The sequence below is a fragment of the Bos taurus genome, chromosome 3 (genome assembly GCF_002263795.3).
Source record: "Bos taurus isolate L1 Dominette 01449 registration number 42190680 breed Hereford chromosome 3, ARS-UCD2.0, whole genome shotgun sequence".
NCBI classification, from domain to species: Eukaryota; Metazoa; Chordata; class Mammalia; order Artiodactyla; family Bovidae; genus Bos; species Bos taurus.
In genome coordinates, this window is record NC_037330.1 from 51,209,111 (window position 1) to 51,232,482 (window position 23,372).

Below are 23,372 nucleotides of genomic sequence, written 5' to 3' on the forward strand. Positions count from 1 at the left end.
ATAGCAATGTTTTTGCAAAAATAAATGACAGATACCTACATCTAGACATGGCCTGACAACGATTTTTAAATTACAGTGCTATAGAATAAGCAGTTCAGACATCTGAGAAGGAAACAAATTATACCTAGAAAGAACAAAAAATCATGTTAGCTTTGCCCTTCTCTGCTGTCACACCAAGTTAATTACTACATGCTATTTTTTTGTCAACTGAAGGATAAGAAGGACTGACAACAGGTACTAGACAACTTAAATGAGGATATAAATGCATTGCATAAATGTAATGCAACTCACTTATGCACAACTTCAGATCCTTTCCACTTCTTGTCCCCCAAGGCTCAACACTTGCTCTGCTTCCCAGCCCAAGCAACTCTGTTAAGGGCTCTCACCATTCCCTCAATAATAAATCCTGATTGCTCCAATTGCATTCTGTCTCCTGACAACACCAGCTGGTTCAGCCTTCTCAGGCCAGCTTTGTCATGGGTTCTGTCATACATGCTGCAGTGGGAGCTGTAAGGCCCAGTGGTATCCATGTAGGCATTGGATTCTCCAGTAGCTGCCAGTAGGGGCCCTGTCACAATCCAGAACTGAGGGGTAGTTAGCCCCCACTGAGCATATTTTGAGCAATGGGAGAAAAGATAGGAGTGAGCACATAAATTGTTCACTCTTCTTCCCTGATTGTTCCAAACATCAGAACTTCCCTTAGCCTCTCCAAAGTTGTCCTGTGTAACCAAGAAACCACCCATTTCTGATAAAGCTGAGCACAATTTGCCACCCTCTGTTTGCTTCCTTCTCTGTTTTACTTTTTCCCTCATTATTGCTTGCCTGGGATTGAACCCTCCAACAAAACATTAATTCCCCAAGCTTTTCCTTAGCTTCTGTTTTCTGGGGAGCTGGGCTAAAACAAGTCAAAATACTCTTAAAAGGGAAGATATGTAAAAATTCTGAATGATAATCAGGATCTAAACATTCAAAATATCTCTGTATCAGAGAAAGAAGAAAAGGACATAACAGAGGAGAGTGATGGAGAGAGAGGTGTACTAATTCCTTATCTTAAATAGGGGAAACTAAAGAAGTGGACTTACACATTTGATTCTTGTAAATTGGAGAAATAGAAGTCTAAGAGTGTTTTCGGGAAAATAAGGTTAACTGATTGGAGAATTAAAAATAGAATATTAAGGGGCTTCCCTGATGGTCCAGTGGCTAAGATTCCATACTCCCAATTCGGGGGAGCTGAGTTTGATCACTGGTTGGGGAACTAGATCCCACATGCCACAGCTAAGAGTTTGCATGTTGCAACTAAAGATCTTACATGCTGCAATGAAGACCTGGTGCAACCAAAATAAATAATTAAATGTATTTAAAAAAATAGAATGGTGACTTTTCAAAAACTAGAAAAAAACAAATAAAATCTGATCTTATACAGAAAAAGACAAGAAAACAAGAAGGAACCATAAACCATACTAATCTAAAATAAAATGACAAAAGTAATACATTTAAATCTTATAAATGATGTTTAAGATATTTAAATAAGAATAGAAATATACACTAGCAAAGACTAAAGAGAATTGTAGAGGGGATGATAACCACGTTTGTGAATCTGGACACAAAGGGAATGATAACTAACCTAATAAATTCAAGAAAGCTAAAAACTAGGCCAGCAATGGGGAGAGTCAAAAAGCAACTCAGAAATCCCCAAGGCTTAGGAATTTGTCCCAGAGGTTCTGGTGTACTAGAGGTGTGACAGAAATTCAGAAGAATTTTTTAAAGTCTGTTTAAGAAGCACTTAGAACCTAAGATGCCCTCCTCGCACCCAGGTGACTCTACCTCCCTCGCTTCAGCAGAGCCAGAGGTTCTTTCTCTGGACAGGGTAACGTGAAGGTCTCTGACCAGGACCCTACAGGTAAGCTTGGAAGTGGAGTTTGCTGAAAATAGAAGGATAAGAGAACATTTACACCTGGCAAGTGAGACCCCAGCCCTTCTATAGTCACATCCTAGAATATTCATATCAAAAGTCATTTCCTCCAGGCAGGAGATAGGAAAATTGCTCTATGAGGAGTTGAACCAGGTTGGGTGAAAAGACCTCAAGATGCAGACATTGGTGTTTCACAACAATTGAGCCCCATCACTGACCCTACAGAGAGGCCTGCTGTCAGCAGCAACCCCACTCACTCACACATAGTTTTCAGAAAAGCTTCTGAGTCCCTAAAGTACGAGCAAACAGCCTAGGAACTTCTCTAATGTGAAAAATAGAGGCTCCTCAGCGGCGTTTCCCAGATTCCTCAAGCGCCGCGCTTGAGCCGCCGAGTCGCGGTCCCTGTGGCCGGTCCCTGAGGCCCGCCGTTCTCGTCAACCCCCGACCGAGTCCGGCATCCCCGCGCGCACGTCTGGGCAATCTTTTTAAAAAAAGAAAAAAGAAAAATAGAGACTGAAACAGATATATAGAAAAAAGAAAATTTGGAGAAACTCATTGTGCAGAGAGTAATAGAGATGCAGACATAGAGAATGGACATATGGACACAGTGGGGGAACAGGAGGGTGGAACGAATTTAGAGACTAGCATTGACATATATACACTACCTTGTGTAAAACAGATAGCTAGTGGGGACATGCTAATAAGCACAGGAAACTCAGCTTGGGGCTCTGTGATGACCTAGATGGGTGGAATCGGGGGCAGGGGTGTCAAGAGGGAGGGGATATATGTATACATATAAGTTGATTCACTTCATTGTATAGCAGAAACTAGCACAACATTGTGAAGAAATTATATTCTAGTAAAAAGATAATTTATATCTTCAGATAGGTAGGGAAAATGTTACATCCAAAGATTCAGAACAAAATACTATTAGGAAGAGAAATTTCAAAGAACAAAATAAAAAATATAGTATTATAGCAATAATGAAAAATTAAAAGTTGAATGGAAGGACTGGGAGATAAACAAGGAAATACCTCAAGAAGTAAAGCACAAACATGGAGAGATTAATATGAAGAAAAAGGTATTTAATGTTCTCATGTCTAAAAGTTCCCAAAACACAGAACAGAAAAAACAGAGGAGGAAGAAAGTGTCAACTAATTTAGAAAATATTTCTAGAACTGAAGGATGTGTTTCCAAAGTGAAAAGGCTCACCAAATGCTTAGGACAACAGATGAATATATACCCACATCGAGCACAGGAACATACTATTCTGCAACACTGAGAACAAAGAGAGAATCCTAAACTTCTCCAGACTACTTATAAAGAATCAAGAACTAGAATAGTATCAGACTTCTCAACAAGAGCAACAGTTAAAACTCCAGAGGGGAAAAAAAAAAGCCAAATGGAAGGGAAAGTAATAATATTACTTTCTTTACTGCTAACTTACTTAGCAGTAAGTAGTTTTTTTCATAATTATAATAATGTAAGTTATAAATTCTGATACAATTAAAATTACTATTCCACTATGTTGGGTAATAGGTGTGGGTAAATGAGAACCAAATTCTCATTTTCTGGAGTGAGACAATAAATAATACCTGAAATTTTAAAGTCAATTTGTAACATAACAATTCTGTCATAGTGGGGGTGGGGTAGGGTGGGGGTGGTTCATGTTATTTGTGAAAACAGAAGCAAACAAGTAATAGCTTACCTTCCCTGGTGGCTCAGATGGTAAGGAATCTGGCTGCAATGCAGGAGACCCAGGTTTGATCCCTGGGTCAGGAAAATCCCCTGGAGAAGGAAATGGCAACCCACTCCAGTATTCTTGCTGGAGAATCCCATGGACAGAGGGACCTGGCAGGCTACAGTCCATGGGGTCGCAAAGAATTGGGACATGACTGAGTGACTAAGACACACACAATTGAAAGTGGTTGCTATAGGAAGTGGGATTTGGCAAGGTGGAGGAGAGCAGGGGACTGATTGTTTTTTACTAAAATTTGCAGAACTATTTCAATCTTCAAATGCATACATAACTTTGATGAAAATAACTGAAATGAATGGGTTCTTTTCCTAATTCTAAGCTTTTAAACTCATTTGACTTGTTTTGAGTGCATAAAATTTTAATGATAGTATTAAAGACTATCATCTATCTTTTAAAGACAATGAATTGAATTGACTCTATAGATTGCTTTGGGTAGTATACTCATTTTCACTATATTGATTCTTCCAATCCATGAACATGGTATATTTCTCCATCTATTAGTGTCCTCTTTGATTTAGGAGAAGACAATGGCACCCCACTCCAGTACTCTTGCCTGGAAAATCCCATGGACAGAGGAGCCTAGTAGGCCGCAGTCCATGGGGTCACGAAGAGTCGGACACGACTGAGCGACTTCCCTTTCACTTTTCACTTTCATGCATCAGAGAAGGAAATGGCAACCCACTCCAGTGTTGGTTCCAAATTGGGAAAGGCTGTATATTGTCTCCATGCTTATTTAACTTATATGCAGAGTACATCATGAGAAATGCTGGGTTGGATGAAGCACAAGCTGGAATCAAGATTGCCAGGAGAAATATCAATAACCTCAGATATGCAGATGACACCACCCTTATGGCAGAAAGTGAAGAACTACAGAGGCTCTTGATGAAAATGAAAGAGGAGAATGAAAAAGTTGGCTTAAAGCTCAACATTCAGAAAACTAAAACAATGGCTTCTGGCCCCATCACTTCATGCAAATAGATGGGGAAACAGTGGAAATAGTGACAGACTTTATTTTTGGGGGCTCCAAAATCACTGCAGATGGTGAGTGCAGCCATGAAATTAAAAGACGTTTGCTCCTTGGAAGAAAAGTTATGACTAACCTAGACAGCATATTAAAAAGCAGAGACATTACTTTGCCAACAAAGGTCTGTTTAGTCAAAGCTATGGTTTTTCCAGTACTCATGTATGGACATGAGAGTTGGACTATAAAGAAAACTGTGTCAAAGAATTGATGCTTTTGAACTGTGGTGTTGGAGAAGATTCTTGAGAGTCCCTTGGACTGCAAGGAGATCCAACCAGTCAATCCTAAAGGAAATCAGTCCTGAATATTCATTGGAAGGACTGATGTTGAAGCTGAAACTCCAGCACTTTGGTCACCTGATGCGAAGAACTGACTCATTGGAAAAGACCTGATGCTGGGAAAGATTGAAGGCAGGAGGAGAAGGGGATGACAGACAATGAGATGGTTGGATGGCATCACTGACTCGATGGACATGAGTTTGAGCAAGCTCCAGGAGTTGGTGATGGACAGGGAAGCCTGGCATGCTGCAGGTCACAAAGAGCCGGACATGACTGAGCTGAACTTAACTGAACTAACTAGTATGTAATTCCTTGGAAGGAAAGTTATGACCAGCCTAGATAGCCTATTAAAAAGCAGAGATATTACTTTGCCAACAAAGGTCTGTCTAGTCAAGGCTATAGTTTTTCCAGTGGTCATGTATGGATGTGAGAGTTGGACTGTGAAGAAAGCTGAGCTCCGAAGAATTGATGCTTTTGAACTGTGGTGTTGGAGAAGACTCTTGAGAGTCCCTTGGACTGCAAGGAGATCCAACCAGTCCATCCTAAAGACCAGTCCTGGGTGTTTATTGGAAGGACTGATGCTGAGGCTGAAACTCCAATACTTTGGCCACCTCATGCAAAGAGTCGACTCATTGGAAAAGACCCTGATGCTGGGAGGGATTGGGGGCAGGAGGAGAAGGGGACGACAGAGGATGAGATGGCTGGATGGCATCACCGACTCGATGCACATGAGTTTGGTTGAACTCCGGGAGTTGGTGATGGACAGGGAGGCCTGGCGTGCTGCGATTCATGGGGTCACAAAGAGTCAGACATGACTGAGTAACTGAACTGAATATATTATATCATCCCTGTATTTTTATTGACCATCTATTTCTTCTTTTCTTAATTTTTTTATACTTTTAACCTAGCTTTCTATTGGGCTGTTAGCATTCTTCTGATTGATAAATGAGTTGTATATATATATATATTAAGAAGATAAATCTTTGTCACATCTCTTGTAAATATTCCTAATTTGCTTTCCTACTTTTTTTCTTTATGAAGTTTTTAGGATACAAATTACTTAAAGAAAGAAACTATATATACTTCAACTTTTCACTTAGGGTAAATAGTCAATAAAAATTGATAAAGACACAGTCATATTATTGGTGACTAAAATAAAGGGGACTGAAACATGATAATGAGATGACTTATATTTTCATACACAAATGAAACATCACTCCCACAGATGAGTCAGGTATCTAGTCATATTTTTCCAAAAAAAGCATTTGAGAAAACTCATGTTTTTCCCCTAAGAATTCTTACCTATGTAATATCTTTCTTCAGTTAGCAGTAGTATTACTAACTTTAGGGTCTACTGACTGAATTATTGTTTCTAAGTTGTTAAGTCAACATTATGTCTAAATAAAGTTTAAATTGACCAGTAATTTTTAAGAAAAAAAATTATGGCAAAAGGAGTTGAACAAGGATCTTATAATTTATTTGTTTCTTAAAAATATTTAAAAGCAGTAAATACGGGTGTTAAATCCGTGATGGCAGTAATAGCTGTTCGAAACTGATATGCTGTAAGTAGATCTGTGTGGTAATACAAACTGACTCAGGTATTTGTGCCACACACAACAGCCCAAAATGCTTTCATTTCCTCCTTAGTAGATCTTCTTGTCTCATTGACAATGAAAAATACACCCCACACACTGTTCTTGGATTGATTTTAATGTAATCTGCCCAGAATTTTAGCTTGATTTTCAAAATTAGAAGTGAAATTGAATTGCAAGCAAGGTATCTGATTTGACCAATAATGTAAACTTGTATACTATAATAATACTTGGAATTGTTTTTCTACTTTAATATATTTCAATTGCTCAGTTAAATATAATTAACTCCAATAATTTTTTATGTTGCCTAAGTGTCTAGTTTTCATTTATAGTTCCTAAGTAATTAAAATGTTTAGTGGGTAGTCAGTAATAATAGTCTCAATTATCAAATTTATTACTTATTAATCTACAGTTATTTTCAAAAACTTTTATGGTTCTTTTTCTGATGTTTCTTTGAGTCTTGTTAAACATCTTTTGATCATTTACCAACTATTTGCCCTTTAACTTTTCTTAAAAAGAAAAAATTACCCCTCATTTTATCTTTTGCCCCTTCATTCTGTTTGTGATATCTCGGACATATATTAGTTCTAAAGTTTAAATAACCAAATGAACAATCTTATATCTTATTTATTTGGCTGTGCTGGGAGCATGAGAGATCTATATGCAGGATCTTTAGTCTTGGCCTGTAGGATCTAGTTCCCTGACCAGGCTTTGAACCCAGACCCTCTGCATTGGAAACTCAGTCTTAGCCACTGGACCACAAGGAAAGACCCCATATTTTATGTTTTCTGTTTTGGAGTTCTATGTGTTTTTCTGGGTTTCATGTGCTTTCTTATTGCAAGATTATATTAAAGTGTCATATGTTACATGTTTTATTTTTCTTCTTTTTATTGAAGTATAGTTGATGTATGGGCTTCCCTTGTGACTCAGCTGGTAAAGAATCTGCCTGCAACGAGGGAGACTTGAGTTTGATCCCTGGGGTGGGAAGATCCTCTGGAAAAGGGAAAGGCTACCCACTCCAGTATTCTGGCCTAGAGAATCCCATGGAGTGTATAGGTCATGGGGTTGCAAAGAGTCAGACATGACTGAACAACTTTCACTTTCACTTTTCATAGTTGATGTACAATATTATATAAGTTACAGGTGTACAATACAGTGATTAACAATTTTTAAAGATTATACTCCATTTATAGTCATTATAGAATATTGGCTATATTCCCATGCTGTATAGTGTATCCTTGTAGATTATGGATAACTGATTATTCATTTATTAAAAATGTTGATTTAAGCATTTGCAATGGTGACTTCAGCCTCCATTTATGATCCAATACTGATGGAAGTTATCTGTTTGACAACCTCGGAACGACTGTGCAAGTCAATGAGTCACTTGTGGATCCTCATCTGGAAATGATCTCGAGGTCTTAGAACCTTAACTACAAGGGATTTTCCTTGTAGCTATTCTCAGGGTCTTGGTAGGCATCTGAACACATCCCTTCACTTTTGAGATTCTTTTCTTCAGGCCTCTGATCAGGTCAGCACATACCTTCTCCAGAGGCTTCACAGTTGCAGCTGGTAAGGCAGATCCTAATCTGGTGAACAGCCACCTCTGGGTCCACAGGAGTCTTGCAAGTATTTGTAAGAGCCATGGCTGCCCGAACAGCGGTGAGTCAGGAGCAGGAGCGGGTGGCCTTGGGACGCTGTGGCAGCAGCGACCGTGATTTCCTCAAAGAGCCCTTGTAGCTTATTTTATACATAATAGCTTATTTTATACATAATAGCTTGTACTTCTTAATGTTCTACTCCTATCTTGCCCCTCCCCACTCCCCTCTCCCCCCCTGGTAACCACTAGTTAGGTTTCTGAATTTTTAAAGACATATTGCATACCTTGGTTATCTCAACTGCATCTCCAATAAGACGTATTCAAGTTGAAAATTATCTTTTTTCCAACTACAAACCATCAGCCTTCTGTTTTTTACCTATTCAAAATCTGGGATATGAGAAGGGGTCCCCTTCATCCCCTCTTGCAGGTCTTCACACTCAATCTGTAACCACTTCTTGTTCATTGTACAGACATGAGTTTGAGTAAATTCTGGGAGTTGGTAATGGACAGGGAGGCCTGGCATGCTGCGGTCCATGGGGTGGCAAAAAGTTGGACATGACTGAGTGACCGAACCAAACTGAACTCAACTGAACTTGTTCATTCTATCAAAATTCCTCCTAATTATCTCTTAAATCCATCCTCTTATTTCCAACTTGGCCATTTTTTCCTTAGTTTGGGCCTCTTTTTCTCCTTAATTATTCCAATGGGCTTCATCTGGTAAAGAATCCACCTGCAATACAGGAAACCCTGGTTCAATTCCTGGGTTGAGAGGTTCCCCTGGGGAGAACCTGGAGGTTCCCCTCGGGAGTACTGGAGGGCATGGTAACCCACTCCAGTACTCTTGCCTGGACAATCCTCATAGACAGAGGAGCCAGGTGGGCTACAGTTCACTGGGTTGCAAAGAGTCGGACACAACTGAGTGACTAAGCACAGCACAGCATGACTCTTCCTTCCTGCAGTCTCTTCTCTATTTTTCCAAACCAGGTGGCACTAGTGGTAAAGAACCTGTAGGCCAGTACAGGAGAATCTGGAGAAAACGGTTCATTCCCTGTGTGGGGAAGTTGCCCTGGAGGAGAGCATGGAAACCTACTCTAGTATTCTTGCCTGGAAATTCCCATGGACAGACCCCTGACAGGGTCGCAAAGAGTCAGACACGACTGAAGCAATTTAGCGCACACACGTGCAGCTAGAGTAATCTTTAGAAAATAGTTATATGTCTGCCGTTGAGAATAAATTGAAATATTTAATGTCTTTGCCTAATGGCTTTCCCACAGACCTTGGCATGGCTTTCCGGTTCCTCGTGTCTTGGCCTGCCTGTACTTTCCCAGCTTTGCCTTCCACTGCTGTCCCGCAGGCGTCCAGTGCTTTATTTAAACACCTGAAGTTCCTTGAAATGCCCTGCATCAGTTAGTATTCTTTGTGCTTGATCCCACCTCCTCCTGCCTCTTCCTTGATTGCTCCCGATTCATTGATTATTCTCAACCTCTTATTTTCAAAGTGCTGAAATTACTTTTAAAAACAACAGTAACTTCAAGCTACCACTGTCTCTTTTTCAGTTAGGCTCCTTGAAAAGATAAGTTCTACTTCTTTACTTCCTGTTCACCCTTCAACCCACTGTAGTCTAGTTTCTGTACTTGCTACTACTTTAAAGAAAATTGACAAAAACTATCAATAAAGTCCTCATGTCCAAATCCAATGGACTAGTCTCAGTGTGCACCTTGACGTTTCAAACAGCGTTTGGCACTATTAACCACTACAACTTACCTAAACACAAACAAAAACCCTACCTATTCTTCTGTGCCTTGTAGAAAACATGGAAAATATGAGTTAAAAGATAAAAAACAGTAATCACCACTTAATCACAATCACTGTTAACACTTAGTCCCTTCTATGTACTTGTTAGTATACAAAATTGGATATTTTATTTATAAATAAATACTTTGGTTTTTTTCTTGTATTTTTCTCTTGACGTTAAACAGAATTTTTTGAAAGCAATTTTAATCATTGCATAATGTGTTATATAGTTGTATCATAATTTAGCCTTTCTCCTACTGTTGGCATTTAGCTGGTTTTCAGTTTTCACTTATAGATCTCTCTGATAAATATTTTGTAGACAAATTTTGTCTCAAATTCTTATTTCTTAATGGTAGATCCTATGAGGGGAAAGGACTAGGTTAAGGATATGAAGTTATGAACATTCTTAACATAGACTGCCAAACTACTTCCTGGAAAGGTAATTTACACTCCCATTCCAACATTTGGAAGACCCCAAACTTACTAATTCTCTTGCTAACGTTGAATTTGTTTTTACAAATTACTTTTAAAGTCCTTGCCACTTTGATAGGCTAGAGTAGAATCTCAGCCTTGATTTGCCCATCTCCAATGAGTGGTGATTATATATTCACCACTTGTCTCCTCTTATCCTTGGCTCCCTAGTTCTCTTACTTCTGAACACTCCTTTTTGGTCTTCATGTTTTTCTGACACTTCCACAGTATAGTGTCAAGCCTCTTGAATGTCTTACAGGCATCTCAGACTCAGTATGTCCTAGATTAAACTCATCCTCACTCCTGAGCTTGCTTAATTTTTTTTTGGCTAATGATATCATCCACTACCCAGGCACTTCAGTCAGAAACCTGAGTCTTCTAAGATGGTTCCCTCCTCTTGTCCCCAAATCAGTAAGTTTTTCCAACCCACATCTTAAATCTCTCAGATATGTCCACTCCTGTCTCCACAGCTATGGCCCTAGTTGAAGCCTTGGTTATTTTTACAGTCATCACTAGTCTCCTTGCCTTGAATACTGCTTCCACAGTGATCATTCTAAAATGCAAACCCGATCCTCCTGCTACTCTACTCTCTGGACTCTTCCTCCCTTGTATGTTAGCCTATTTTTAGTTTTTAAAGGAAACAGCATTCTGTTTCCCATAGTCTATTTTTAGTTTTTTAAGAAAGCACCATACTGTTTCCTATAGTGGCTGCACCAATTTACATTCCCACCAACAGTGTATGAGGGATCCCTTTTCTCCACACCCTCTTCAGCATTTATTATTTGTACACTTTTTGATAACAGCTATTCTGACTGGTGTGAGGCAATACCTCATTACTGCTGCAAATCATTTAGTACAGGTACTTTTTATTTACAGCGTATGCACTAGTTTTTCTTGAATATGTTTAGTTATATCTGTCAGTTTTTGAATGAGAATGTACCAGATTGCATTCCCACAATATGAGTATATACTGTACTTGCTACTACTTTAAAGAAAATTGACAAAAACTATGAATAAAGTCCTCATGTCCAAATCCAATGGACTAGTCTCAGTGTGCACCTTGACATTTCAAACTCATATACTCATAAAGAATATGAGTTTTGGTTGCTTCTCTCTTGGCAATCTTTATCAGTTCTGTACCAAGAACTCAAATTTTTTTTAAAGTTAGATTTTTTTGGGGGGGGTATGGAGTTTTTGAGTCTTAGGTAAACTATGGATAAAAGCATCTTTTTAAAACATTTCAATATTTTTATTGACTGTAACACACAATCTAAGAAAAAGCAAAGTACTTTCAATAAAAGTGCATCTTCAAGTCAGGTTGCCTGACCTACACTTCCAATAAGATTGTAGCCATCAAGCCCTTTCTTTAAATAAATTCTATAAAGTCATTCACTGAATATTATTTGCCCTAAGAAGCTTTCTCTAATCTTTCCTTCCTGACAATCTGTTCATAGCTTTTCTCTCTGAGCTCTTACAACTCTGACCATACACAATTGTTATCCGCCAAACGACAGTATAATGTGTTAATTCTCTTTTAGTTCCTTCCACTGGGATAGCTCATCTCAGGTAAGGATGCTACATCAGTTTCCTCAGGTGTAAAATGATGAAGAGAACAGCTCTCCTGGGTTCCCTCACCCTGCTGCTCTCTGGCCAGGTGCCCCTTCCCACGGTGTCTCTTGTTTTGGAAAAAAAAAAAAAAAAAGGTAAGAACACATATCTCATAGAACTGTTGTGAGAATTAAATGTTAATGCATATTTAAAGCATTTAGTACAGTGTCAGGCTGGTTGAAGCTCAAGTTGGAATCAAAATTGCTGGGAGAAATATCAATAACCTCAGATATGCAGATGACACCACCCTAATGGCAGAAAGTGAAGAGGAACTAAAGAGCCTCTTGATGAAGGTGAAAGAGGAGAGTGAAAAAGCTGGTTTAAAGGTCAACATTCAAAAAACTAAGATCACCGCATCTGGTCCCATCACTTCATGGCAAATAGATGGGAAAAAAATGGAAATAGTGACAGACTTTATTTTCTTGGGCTCCAAAATCACGGCAGACAGTGACTGCAGGCATGGAATTAAAAGACGCTTCTTGGAAGAAAAGCTGTGACAAACCTAGACAGTGTATTAAAAAGCAGAGACATCACTTTGCTGATAAAGGTCTGTATAGTCAAAGCTATGGTTTTTCCAGTAGTCATGTATGGATGTGAGAGTTGGACTATAAGGTTGAGTGCTGAAGAACTGATGCTTTTGAACTGTGGTGCTAGAGAAGACTCTTGAGAGTCCCTTGGACTAAAAGGAGATCCAACCAGTCAATCCTAAAGGAAATCAGTCCTGAATATTCATTGGAAGGACTGATGCTGAAGGGGAAACTCCAATACTTTGGCCACCTGATACGAACAGCTGACTCACTGGAAGAAGACCCTGATGCTGGGAAAGACTGAAGGCAGGAGTAGAAGGGGACAACAGAGGATGAGATGGTTGGATGGCATCACTGACTCAATGGACATAAACTCTGGGAGACAGTGATGGGCAGGGAAGCCTGGCATGCTGCAGTCCATGGGATCACAAAGAGTTGGACAGGACTGAGTGACTGAACGACAACAAGCATAGTGTCTAACATCTAATAAGTGCTAAGTACATTTCAGCAATTATTTTTCAATATATGTTTCCTGAATGATAAAGAACTAGTCCAGAGTCCCACAGGAAATAGACTGGTAGATATGTTGTTCATAAAAGCCCATGATAAGAAAGCATACTCCTGAAATTACCTAAGGTGTCATACTATACAAATCTCATTCCCTACTATCTATTTGCATGTATGACATGAAAGAAATGAAGTTTCAGTAATAAATTTGTAAACTTCTGAGGTAGTTTATTAAAATAACAGTTTCACATTTGGAGAAAAAGAAAATAACACACTGTCTTGAGAATCTGTGCTGTTTCTGACTCTATCATATACCAAATGAAGTATGTTGTGGAGTAGAAATAACATCAAACTGAAATTAAGGAATATTGGATTCTGGCTCACAAATCAGTGTGGGACCTTGGGCACTTTAAAAATTCCTCTGGGCTTCAGAATCCTCCTTGGGAATTTGAAGGGATTAAACTAACCTCTAAATTCCCATCCAGCTTTTAAGATACAAAGTTCTTATAATACTGTTTTTGACTTTATATGGTTTCCTCTCATTAGAAACTGAACTCAGTTTTGAGGAGCAGGAATCAAACTTTATCTTCACACTTCAGAGCCTAGAACAAATGTGTGTCTTGACTGAATGAATGAGTGCCCCCTGCAGAGCTTCTAGTTAAAAAAAAGCATACCGAATTTATGGTATAACAGGTTAGTAGCTAACATTAACTAATGTGTAAGAATGCCAAATGATTGTATATTTAATAGGTGTTGATATTCAAAATAGTTACAGATTATCTCTATTGTTATCATTTGTTGAAAACTTTGTGAATTAATTTATTTTCATTTTTGGCTGCACTGCTTGGCTTATGGGATCTTAGTTCCCTGACCAGGGATTGAATCTGGGCCACAGCATTGAAAGCACGGAGTCCTAACCACTGGACCACCAGGGAATTCCCCCAAAACTTTGTTAAATTACTAAAGGAATTCTAAACCAAAAGATTTTTTTACTTCTGATATATTTTAGAGAAATTATGAGTCAGTTTCAAAGCTTTGAGAGATGCCAATTCTATTATATCCCATCATCCAAAGGAATTACTGTACAGATAAAACTGATGGACAGTTTTCCTACTTCTTTTGAATAACAGCAGATGCCTTTCTCTGGATATATCCCCCAAAAGAGGTACAGGAAATTCTGCTTCTCTTGTTTTAGTAAAAATGTCAATGAAATTTGAGATGCATTTACTTAACAATTTCCTGGATCTAAATGGCTGGAAAAGTGAAGATTTTTCGTAATACTAGCTATCAGCCTAACCACATCAACTTGAGTTTGAACGTCACAGATTAACTCTACATAAATTGACACAAGCATGATAAGTTTTTTTTATTGTTAAATTATTGTTACCATATGCAGAGAAAAAAGGGACTGTTCTACTTGTGCATTCACATTTTAAATTATTGAATGATAAATAAGTAACTGACCAGTTAGGAAAGGAAAACTAAAGCAAGGGTTTCCTTATAGGTCTTCTAAATTCTCCAATAATTATAGAAAACATGCTCAAGATTTTTAGGGGAAAAAACACTTTTTTCTACATATGATATCATATTAATAAACCAACTAAATTGGAAAGACCTCCTCAATAGTAAGGATAGACTAAATCTGGCTAATGCGGTTATCATTTGGATACAATAGAAACATCAAAAAAATAAAGAGGCGGCATATTTTAACATTTTCTGAAGTGTTAACACTCTTAATGCTGAGTTTCCAGTTCCAGAATTGTCCATTCCCCTTGGGGTGAACATTCTTCAGAGGAAAAACTAGCCATGGTAATGCTTGCTGAGGAATCATCAAATGGAGATGTTAGTTCACTCCATCTGCTCAAAGTGTCTACATGTGCTTTACCCTGAGGTTTTGAGCTGTCTCGTGCTAAAAGTAGTGTCTGATTAATTAGATACTGTGCTAAATTTAAGTCTTCAGGAACAGAATTTGTGATATTTAAGTTAGAGTCCTGTTCAGAGAGCAGTTGCTTTAATAGTGTCCAGTCTTGTTTTGCAAAGTGTTGCTCATCTTCAAAATCCATGTCTGTACCTTGTGTTTCTGATTCCATTTTCTGCTCAAATGCTTCTGTTACATCCATCTCATATATTGGAGACAGGGTTTTTGAAGGCCGATGGTCATACATGTAGATTTGTGCCACTGTGTCACAACCATCTATGTCTCCTGAAATAATTCATAATACTACACAATGTAAAAATTGCACATGTTGGTACCCCCTCAGAGTTCTGTAGAACTATTAACACAATATAACAGTTATAGTCCAAAAAAACCCCCACAGAATGGGAAAAATAACATTTATACAAAATTGAGAAGATTTTTGAGGCATTTCTTTTTCTCTGTTTAAAAAAAAAACTTGAAGGTAATGTTTAACAGGAAAATCAACATAAGAAACTAACAATAATTCTCCATAATTTAATGTAAAAGCTTGTGATACAGAAAACAAAAATTATTTAAACATAAACAGAATGCACACATATATCTAATTCACTACAATAGAAACTTAAAGAGAAAAAAGGACATGGTTATTTGATGGTGATGTTTAAGGTAAGTCAGTTTCAAAGGGAGAATCAATACATTTTATCTAAAGACTTCCTTGTACATTGCACATGCAAAGAAGGATGCAAGCAAGGACAAACAAAAAGGTACAACTTTAAGAGCTCCCTGCTCTTGTGATTTTGCTGAACAGGGACTATCGGTAAGTATTTTTCTTCATTCTGGTATACAATAGCTACTCAATCAGCCACTATTGCATATTTTAAATGTGGGTCATAGTTCAAATTACAATAATAAGGAAGACAAACACACAAAACAATTAGACAGGAAACCATCTATACATATGAAATAAGCCTGGGCTTTTTTCATATGTTATCATTTCTCTAAATATAATCTCTTTAAAGAAATTTATCTTTTTACTTGAAAATTTTAGAACTGAATTATAGTGATCCTGAAAGTCTTAATCTCTGTAAAATGCATATAAATTTTAATAATTAATCTAGTTAAAATAGTTCAGTGTTTTTAGTTACATATTACTATACTTATTGCACAGCCCTCTTAGATATATATTAGCATAGTTCATAAATCATATCCAATGTATAATAAAATTTCTAATAGTCAAGAATTCCTATGTTAAATTAGACATAAATAACTAAATAATAGCAAACTATGTTTTTCTCTTTACTCAAAATCTCTTAGTAGGTTAGCTCTATAAACAACCAAAATTTTTATTAGATGTTAATTTTTCACTAAGATTTTAAGTGAACAATTAAGAGCAACTAGCTAATTTTCATTCTATTAAGAAATTCCAGTTTTCATTTAAAATTTGAATCTGTTGCTTAAGCAGTTATCCTAACTAAAATATAACATTCAGGGGCTACCGACAACTTTAAGATTCTATAAACTCATTTTCTTATGAATTTAGCATGTCTATTTCTGTACATTACCTGCAGATAAAGCAATATTAGCTTTTTCGGTAGCTGTAGAATGGCTTTCTTTCACTTGACCTTCCTGAGGCAGAACTTGACTCCGACAGGAGTCCAGAGACTTTGTGAAGCTGTTCTTTGGTATGTCGGAATTGGATTCTCTTTGACGAAGTTCCAAATGACATGGTCTTTCTTGAGATTTTATATCACTATCTGAAAATTTGCTGTGTGTCTCAAAGTCATTATCCACATTGCTTCCACTACATACTTTATCTCCTGGAGGAAGCTGTATGCCTCCTTTGGACAGGACATCTGTTGTACCCTTTTTTTCTGTGGCTGAAGCACTCTGTTTATCTTTTCTTGATGAGTCAACGCTACTAAGACCCAAGGGAAAGCTTTTGTTTTTATATATAGTATTGCTTTTCTTTTGTCTGCATTCTAAAACACCACCTTCACTTCCATGTGAGTATCTGGAGTAGCAGGTCCTTCCATGATGTTCATGAGAAATGCCATCAAAAACATCAGAAGGTGAGAGAGAATCTACAGAAGGTTGAAAGAGAGCATGGACCTCCCCTTCATCAGATCCTATCTCTTCACATTCATCTACGGAAAGTAAAACAGACCTTTTAAAACTTTTAGTTACACGAAACTCATGACTTTCATTTTCAGTTGCATCTTCAAAAGCTAGATTAATTATCCCCTGAAACTGCTGAAGAGCTGGGTTAGATGTAGAGAAATTTTCTGCAACATTTTCAGCTTCAGACCTTTCATCTTCTGTTTCATCTGCTGAGGAAGAAACCTGATCTACCTCCTGTACAAACTGGACACTGCCTCGTGGAATATTTTCTTTTTCCCTAGGATGAACTATTGTAGATCGAGACCAAATTTCTGGCCTTTTCCTGGGAATCTCATCATCACTTGTTGAATTAACTTGGAAAAGATCACTACTACCTTGCTTTTTCATTTTCACTTCAATTCTTAAGTTGCTATCATATATTTTTAATTCTTCAGGAGTACTGGTATCACTGCTGCTCCTTCCAAGAAAATCATGGCACAGCATAGTGCCACATTTAGAAACCCCTCTGTCATTTGACCCATCATCATCCTGAGACCCTCCAGCATCATAGTCTTCAGATCTGGGCTTTATGTCATCAGAGGATGTTGTGACACTGCCACTGTCTGATTCAGGACTCTCTCTCTGATGCAGAACATTGGTACTCAAATTCCAGTGACTCATGAATGGTGCTTCTGGAGTTTCGTGGCTCTCTGAAGTTTCTGTTGTTTCCGTATCTTTAGAATTTTTCCCTGATATTTGTTCCAAAAAACACTTGGAGGAAATATGTGACTCTACTGTAGCATGATTGTCTTCATTCATGGCAGAGTCATCAGACAACTGACTAGGAACTGTCTGTTCTTCTACATGAATTTTAGATTTTCTGTCATCTTGACCAGAATTTAAGGTACCATTTGTCTTTTCAGGAACCCAAGGTAAAACATCTTTCACACATTTAATGCTTAATTTTTGGTTTGTATCTTTTCTCCCTACTTGCTTCTTCCTATCTAATTCTGAATGGAGTTGTTCTACGTGTGCTGAGTCTAAGTCACAAACTGGATTAGAGTTCAAAGAGTTTTCTTTAGGATTTGAAATCATGGATTTTAGAGCAGTGGTACTATAAAATTTTGGATCGACATTATCAGTCTCATCAGAATGACAAGGTATTTTAGCTGTGGTGCAGTGATCTATTTTTTTGTGGCCAGAAACATTTGTTTCACTTTTAACTGAACAGATCTGTTTTGATTCCAGTTCACGTTTTATTAATTTATCCAGATTTGAAATATTTTGGCATTCTAACACCAACTTCTGTTTTTCTTGATTGTTCAGTGTCTTCTGTGAGTCGAGTATGCATGGTGACTGAAATGCTTCTGCATCACTGGTTTTGGCTGTGAGATTAGTTAGAGGTTCATGAGGCTTCTGTTCAGAAACACTGCCTTTGTTATTATTGTCACACACATCAAGAGACACACTTTTTTGGACAACAGATGGTTCACTTTTTAAAGGTCTCTGAGAAGAAGGCAGAGTCTTCAGTATAACCTGTTCAGGAAGTGTTTTCGGTTTTGCATCTTTATTATTCAAATTTTCACCTCTTTTGGGTTGATTTGGGTTTTTAGGCATTGTGACCTTTTTTGCACCAATCTTAGGCAAAGTTGTTTGTCCTTGCTTGACAATTTTTCTCTTAGGCGTCTGTTTATCTGTAGTTACACTGTGGTCCAATTTTGTCACATTTTCATCAGATTGCCTTGAAGAGACTGAAGATTTTACTGAATTTGGTGATCCTTGGGATCCTAAGAAAAGAAAATTAAAAAAATATATCTTCCAGTTTGTGAGTGAAATTCAATATGATTTTTAAAATCCTTTAAAAGAAACAAAAAGATAACATGATGAAATGGTAACATAAGATCAAATGGACAATTACAAATTAGGAGTTATTGCAGCATCTTAAGTAAAATTATTAAAATAGGCTCTCTCTTCTTCAAGCAAAGAGCATTGAATCTTATGCCAGAATTGGATTTGCATAAATATATGCAGGTAGAAAAATCTGGTTTTCTTATGCCAAGAGAGTAATAAGGGTCTTCCCTTTGAAGTTCTAGGGGAGGAAAATAGACTGTTCCACACAGTTGAAAAGGAGAATCAAACTAAATACAAAATAGAAATGTTGAAATTGCTGCAATTTTTTCTTCCAACAGTAAAAAAATAATTTATTTCTCATAACCAGATCATTATTATTATAGCTCATTAGGGTTAACAACTTAGATCTGCAGTTGAAACTAAAGCTGGTTACTGGAAGGAAACAGGATTGATTTTGAGAATTCACTTGTTATAATGGTTGAAGTTCTAGAGATGATATTTTGAGCATTTAAAACTGTCAAACAGAATTACCAAATCTTGTTAAATGTTTAATTTTTATCTGTTATTAGAATATGAACAATTTTTCTCTGGCTTATTTTAAAATTTACTTTCAGTATTAATTCATTACCTACATCAGAACTGTGTTTAGCATTTTACAAACTGCTCTTACATATGTGAATGCTTAATGCATGAAGCAAATTAATTTTTAAAATCTGTTATTATATTAGCAAACTATGCAATCTGATCAGTATTCTTCTCTTTCTTAGAACATGGAAAACAACAGGCACAGCACAGTCTAGAGAGAAAATTCTTCCTTCCTACGTATGACAGCTCTCTAGACTGTACCATTAGTTTTTAAAGAGCTCTTTAGTGATGGCTTTGCAGATGGAATTAGAGTTATCAGTGAAGCTTTGAAGAAACACAAGCATAATATACACAAGGACCAGAAATGCAGATAGCCTAGTGACTCCCTTAATATGATTTTCACAAAAGAAAATAAAGAGTAAACTTATACCCCAAATACCAAAATACTTGTCTGAAAAGTGGAAGAATAAAATCTTGTCTCTGAAGTATGAAATGAATGTAAAATGACTGAAGTCATGTTATATTTTGCTTATCTGTTGCTGAAGTTCCAGAATCAGAGTTCTGCTTATTCCATTTAAACAAAGAAGTAAAACCTAGGAGTATTTCAACTTTACCTTGAGTTTTAGCAAGATTAGCTGTGGCATTCTTTGTCCTCTGCGGAGCTGTAGCACATCCATTGCCATTTCCCCTTTTTTTTAAAATTGCCTGTGGTACTGGATCACTGTATCCTTTGCTGGTGATCTTCTTTAGCACACTAAGAAAAATTATTTGTGTTCAGTATTACACTGAGACTCTGAAACATAATTTTTTAAAAGACCCATGCATGAAATACAGTTTTTCACAACACTGTACATCAATTAAATGTCAATTAAAAAAAAAGGCAAAAAGAAAAACACTTTTTCTCAAAGAAGTAAAAAATATCTCTTTTCTGAAAATAGAAAAAGTCATATGTTTGTAAGTGTTTAAGTTTATAAAACTGTAGCTCAATTATGGGAAAGCAATGCATAATTAGGTGCCACAAGGATACATTATTCTTCTATCATTTTGTATAATAAGTTTTAAAGTATCATTATATAAATATATTAAGTTTTCTAAGGAAAAATATTTTAACAATATTTAGCTAGAAGTTGGTATATGATTGACTTCCAGAGAAAGCTAATGTCTAGGTAAAATAATGAAGACTTACCTGTTATGTGTATTAGATTCCTGTTCATGAGTGCTTTTTTTATTGGAAATTCCATTGGTATCTTTTGAAACAGGTCGATATTTCATTGCTGTAAATGAAGATGAGTGAGTCATGAGATTGAACAGTAACTATGTAATAATTATGTATAAATTCACTGGTCATACAATATATACAAAATTAAATGTTAGAATGAGAAAAACTTTTTCCTCAGTTTGCATAAATATATGTAACTAAATTCTTTTTGGCATTTGAAACTAAATAAAAGTATCAGAGTGCTAAAACTCACCTACAGTGGAAGTTTTGATACCTTCTACACTGTTTTTCACAGTCTGTCCTCGAGAGTCACAAGAGGAAGGTTTATGACCAGGAAGCTTCTCTTTCATTGACCCATTTTCTTTTGGTTCATCTAGAGAGTCAGTGGAAGTCAGTAATTCCATACTTGAATTTGTAGATCTGCTGGAGGGCCCTGCCATTCGGAGGTGTGGAGAATCTTTGCCTGTCACTTTCTTCAAAGGCTTTGCTTTGGCTTGCACATTTAAATTTCCAGTGAGTACCTTGGGTCTGGCACCTGTAATTTGCTCTTCCTGATTTCTCACTCCTTTTCCATTTCCTGAATTTTTCTGTTCATTTGCTGCTGCTGTTGCTGATCTTTCCACAGCTTGTCTAGGTGACAGGTTTGTTGACTTTGCATTATCACTATTTTCTGTTTTGGGCTTTATGATAGCTTTGGGCTTTCCAGAAACATTTTTTTCCACAGTTTTTAATTCTTTTGTACTCTTGGATGCTGGTTTTGGATCCTTTTCCTTTAAATCATCATGCTTCAAAGTTTTATTTATAGAATTTCTATTAGTACTTGATGAATGTCCAGAGGCTCCTAATCCATCAGATTTCATCTTCTGATGAGCAGAGAGATAACTCAGACACTGTTTCTTGTTACTTCCTCCAGCGGATTTGTTTTTTATAGCACCACAGTCAGAAACCTGTTTTCTTTGCTACAAAAAGGAAAAAAAATACTTTGTATTTTGACAAGTCTTTGACACGTAATGCTTTATGTTTCAATAACCAGTTTTTCAAAGAGGAAAAAGCCGCAAAATTCACATTATGATTTAGGGCCACTTAAAACTTGAATTATCTTGGATCACTTAAATGTGTCTTTGATCACCTTACCTTAATCAAATCTGAAATACAACAAACAACAATTAATAGAAAATTCTACTTTTAAAAAGGCATACTGTTTAACTTTATGAAATTACGGTAGAGATGAACACTTAACAGTATTAGGATGCCTTGGGTAAACAATAGTATCCCATATTTTTTGAAAGCCCACTCCCAGGTTTTGTGCTAAAATGCTTTTCATATATCATCTCACGTATTCCTCACAACAATTCTGTAAGATATCTCCTGCTGCTATCTCCATTTCTTAGACAAGAAACCAGGGGTTAAAGCAGGTATGGAATTTACCCAAGGCCATGGGCTTCCCAGATGATGCTAGTGGTAAAGAAACCCACCTGCCAATGCAGGAGATGTAAGAGACAAGGGTTCAGTATCCGGGTCAGGAAGATCTCCTGGAGGAGGGCACGGCAGCCCACTCCAGTATTCTTGCCTGGAAAATCCCACGGACAGAGAAGCCTAGCAGGCTATAATCCATAGGGTCGCAAATAATCAGACATGACTGAAGCGACTTAGCACTCACATGCATGCACATGATGAAAAGGGACTGAACTAGGACTTGAGCTTAAGATTTACTGCTTTAAGCAGGTAGTCATCACATGGTAAGCTGTGAGGGACATCATAATGATTTTTCACCAAAAATTCTCTCTTCAATCCTATTTACCAAATGCCAGAAACTTTATCACTGAATATTTAGTCCTCTGGAGGCAAGGGCCAGAGGGAAACTTCTGGGAAATAACACACTGACATTTGAAAAGTTTGGTTTTGGGGGCAGGGGAAGAGCAAAAAAAAAACCAAAAAAAAACCCAAACCCATAAATATCGCCCACAGCATCTTAATACAGTATTGGTTGTCTGGAGAAAAGAACAGGGGTCCTAAAAACAAATGAAATAGGTAAAAAGAGGAAAATAGAAGGGCACTAAAGACAATTCACCTACTTTATCATTTTGGTTAGAACCAACCTTGTATGGAAGTGAATAACTGGTATGAATTATAGAATAAAAATTTAAGAATATATTGCCATTTTTTATGTAAATACTGCCCCCCCTCCATTGGAAGGCTGTTATGAAATTGTAGAGGTGTGAGGCAGAACCTGTGTTGTTTTCTTTGATCCCTTAGCACCAGGCCCTTCACACACTGGGTACTCAAAGAACGTGTGATGATGGTTATCTACCTTGAGCATATATTGATATACAGTTCAAGGTCTAGTTATTTCAAAATATAGAAAGCTTCTATTTACAATGAAAATTTGTTTAAGATAGAAATAACATAGGTAAGTGTGTGTTTATGTTCACATACACATACATATATACATAAATAATAAATAAGCTAGTTAAGTTTAGCAAAAAGCAAGGTATAAAGAATAATTAGATTCTTACTCTAACTTTGCTTCTAAATGAAGAAAAAAATCTCAGATATTTAAGAACTCATTATTAACGTCTCTGGGCCTCAAATTATGCATATTTAGGGGTACAGACTGGTCCCATTCAGTGCAG

At 37.1% G+C, this 23,372-nt stretch overlaps 1 protein-coding gene, 1 non-coding gene and 1 pseudogene across 9 annotated transcripts in view; all 3 read right to left on the reverse strand.

Moving 5' to 3' along the window:
• Window positions 1-6,493: 6,493 nt before the first annotated feature.
• On the reverse strand, window positions 6,494-8,374 carry LOC132344879 (small ribosomal subunit protein uS10-like; annotated as a pseudogene).
• A 5,558-nt stretch (window positions 8,375-13,932) lies between these two features.
• TRNAE-UUC (transfer RNA glutamic acid (anticodon UUC)) lies at window positions 13,933-14,004 on the reverse strand. Its single transcript has one exon. It is a non-coding gene; the product is annotated as a tRNA-Glu (tRNA).
• The window catches only part of BTBD8 (BTB domain containing 8), a 93,928-nt gene continuing 84,556 nt past the window's right edge, over window positions 14,001-23,372 (reverse strand). For 7 of the 8 annotated variants that reach the window (XM_024989022.2, XM_010803305.3, XM_024989028.2 and 4 more), the window contains 5 exons: window positions 20,993-21,698; window positions 20,707-20,794; window positions 20,135-20,274; window positions 16,550-18,871; window positions 14,411-15,272 (listed from right to left, as the gene is read on the reverse strand). In XM_024989022.2, coding sequence (XP_024844790.1) covers window positions 14,803-15,272; window positions 16,550-18,871; window positions 20,135-20,274; window positions 20,707-20,794; window positions 20,993-21,698 — 3,726 coding nt within the window. In that variant the 3' untranslated portion in view covers window positions 14,411-14,802. Of the gene's footprint in view, window positions 15,273-16,549; window positions 18,872-20,134; window positions 20,275-20,706; window positions 20,795-20,992; window positions 21,699-23,372 lie in introns of all 8 variants that reach the window. The other variant, NM_001424789.1, reaches the window with a different exon arrangement.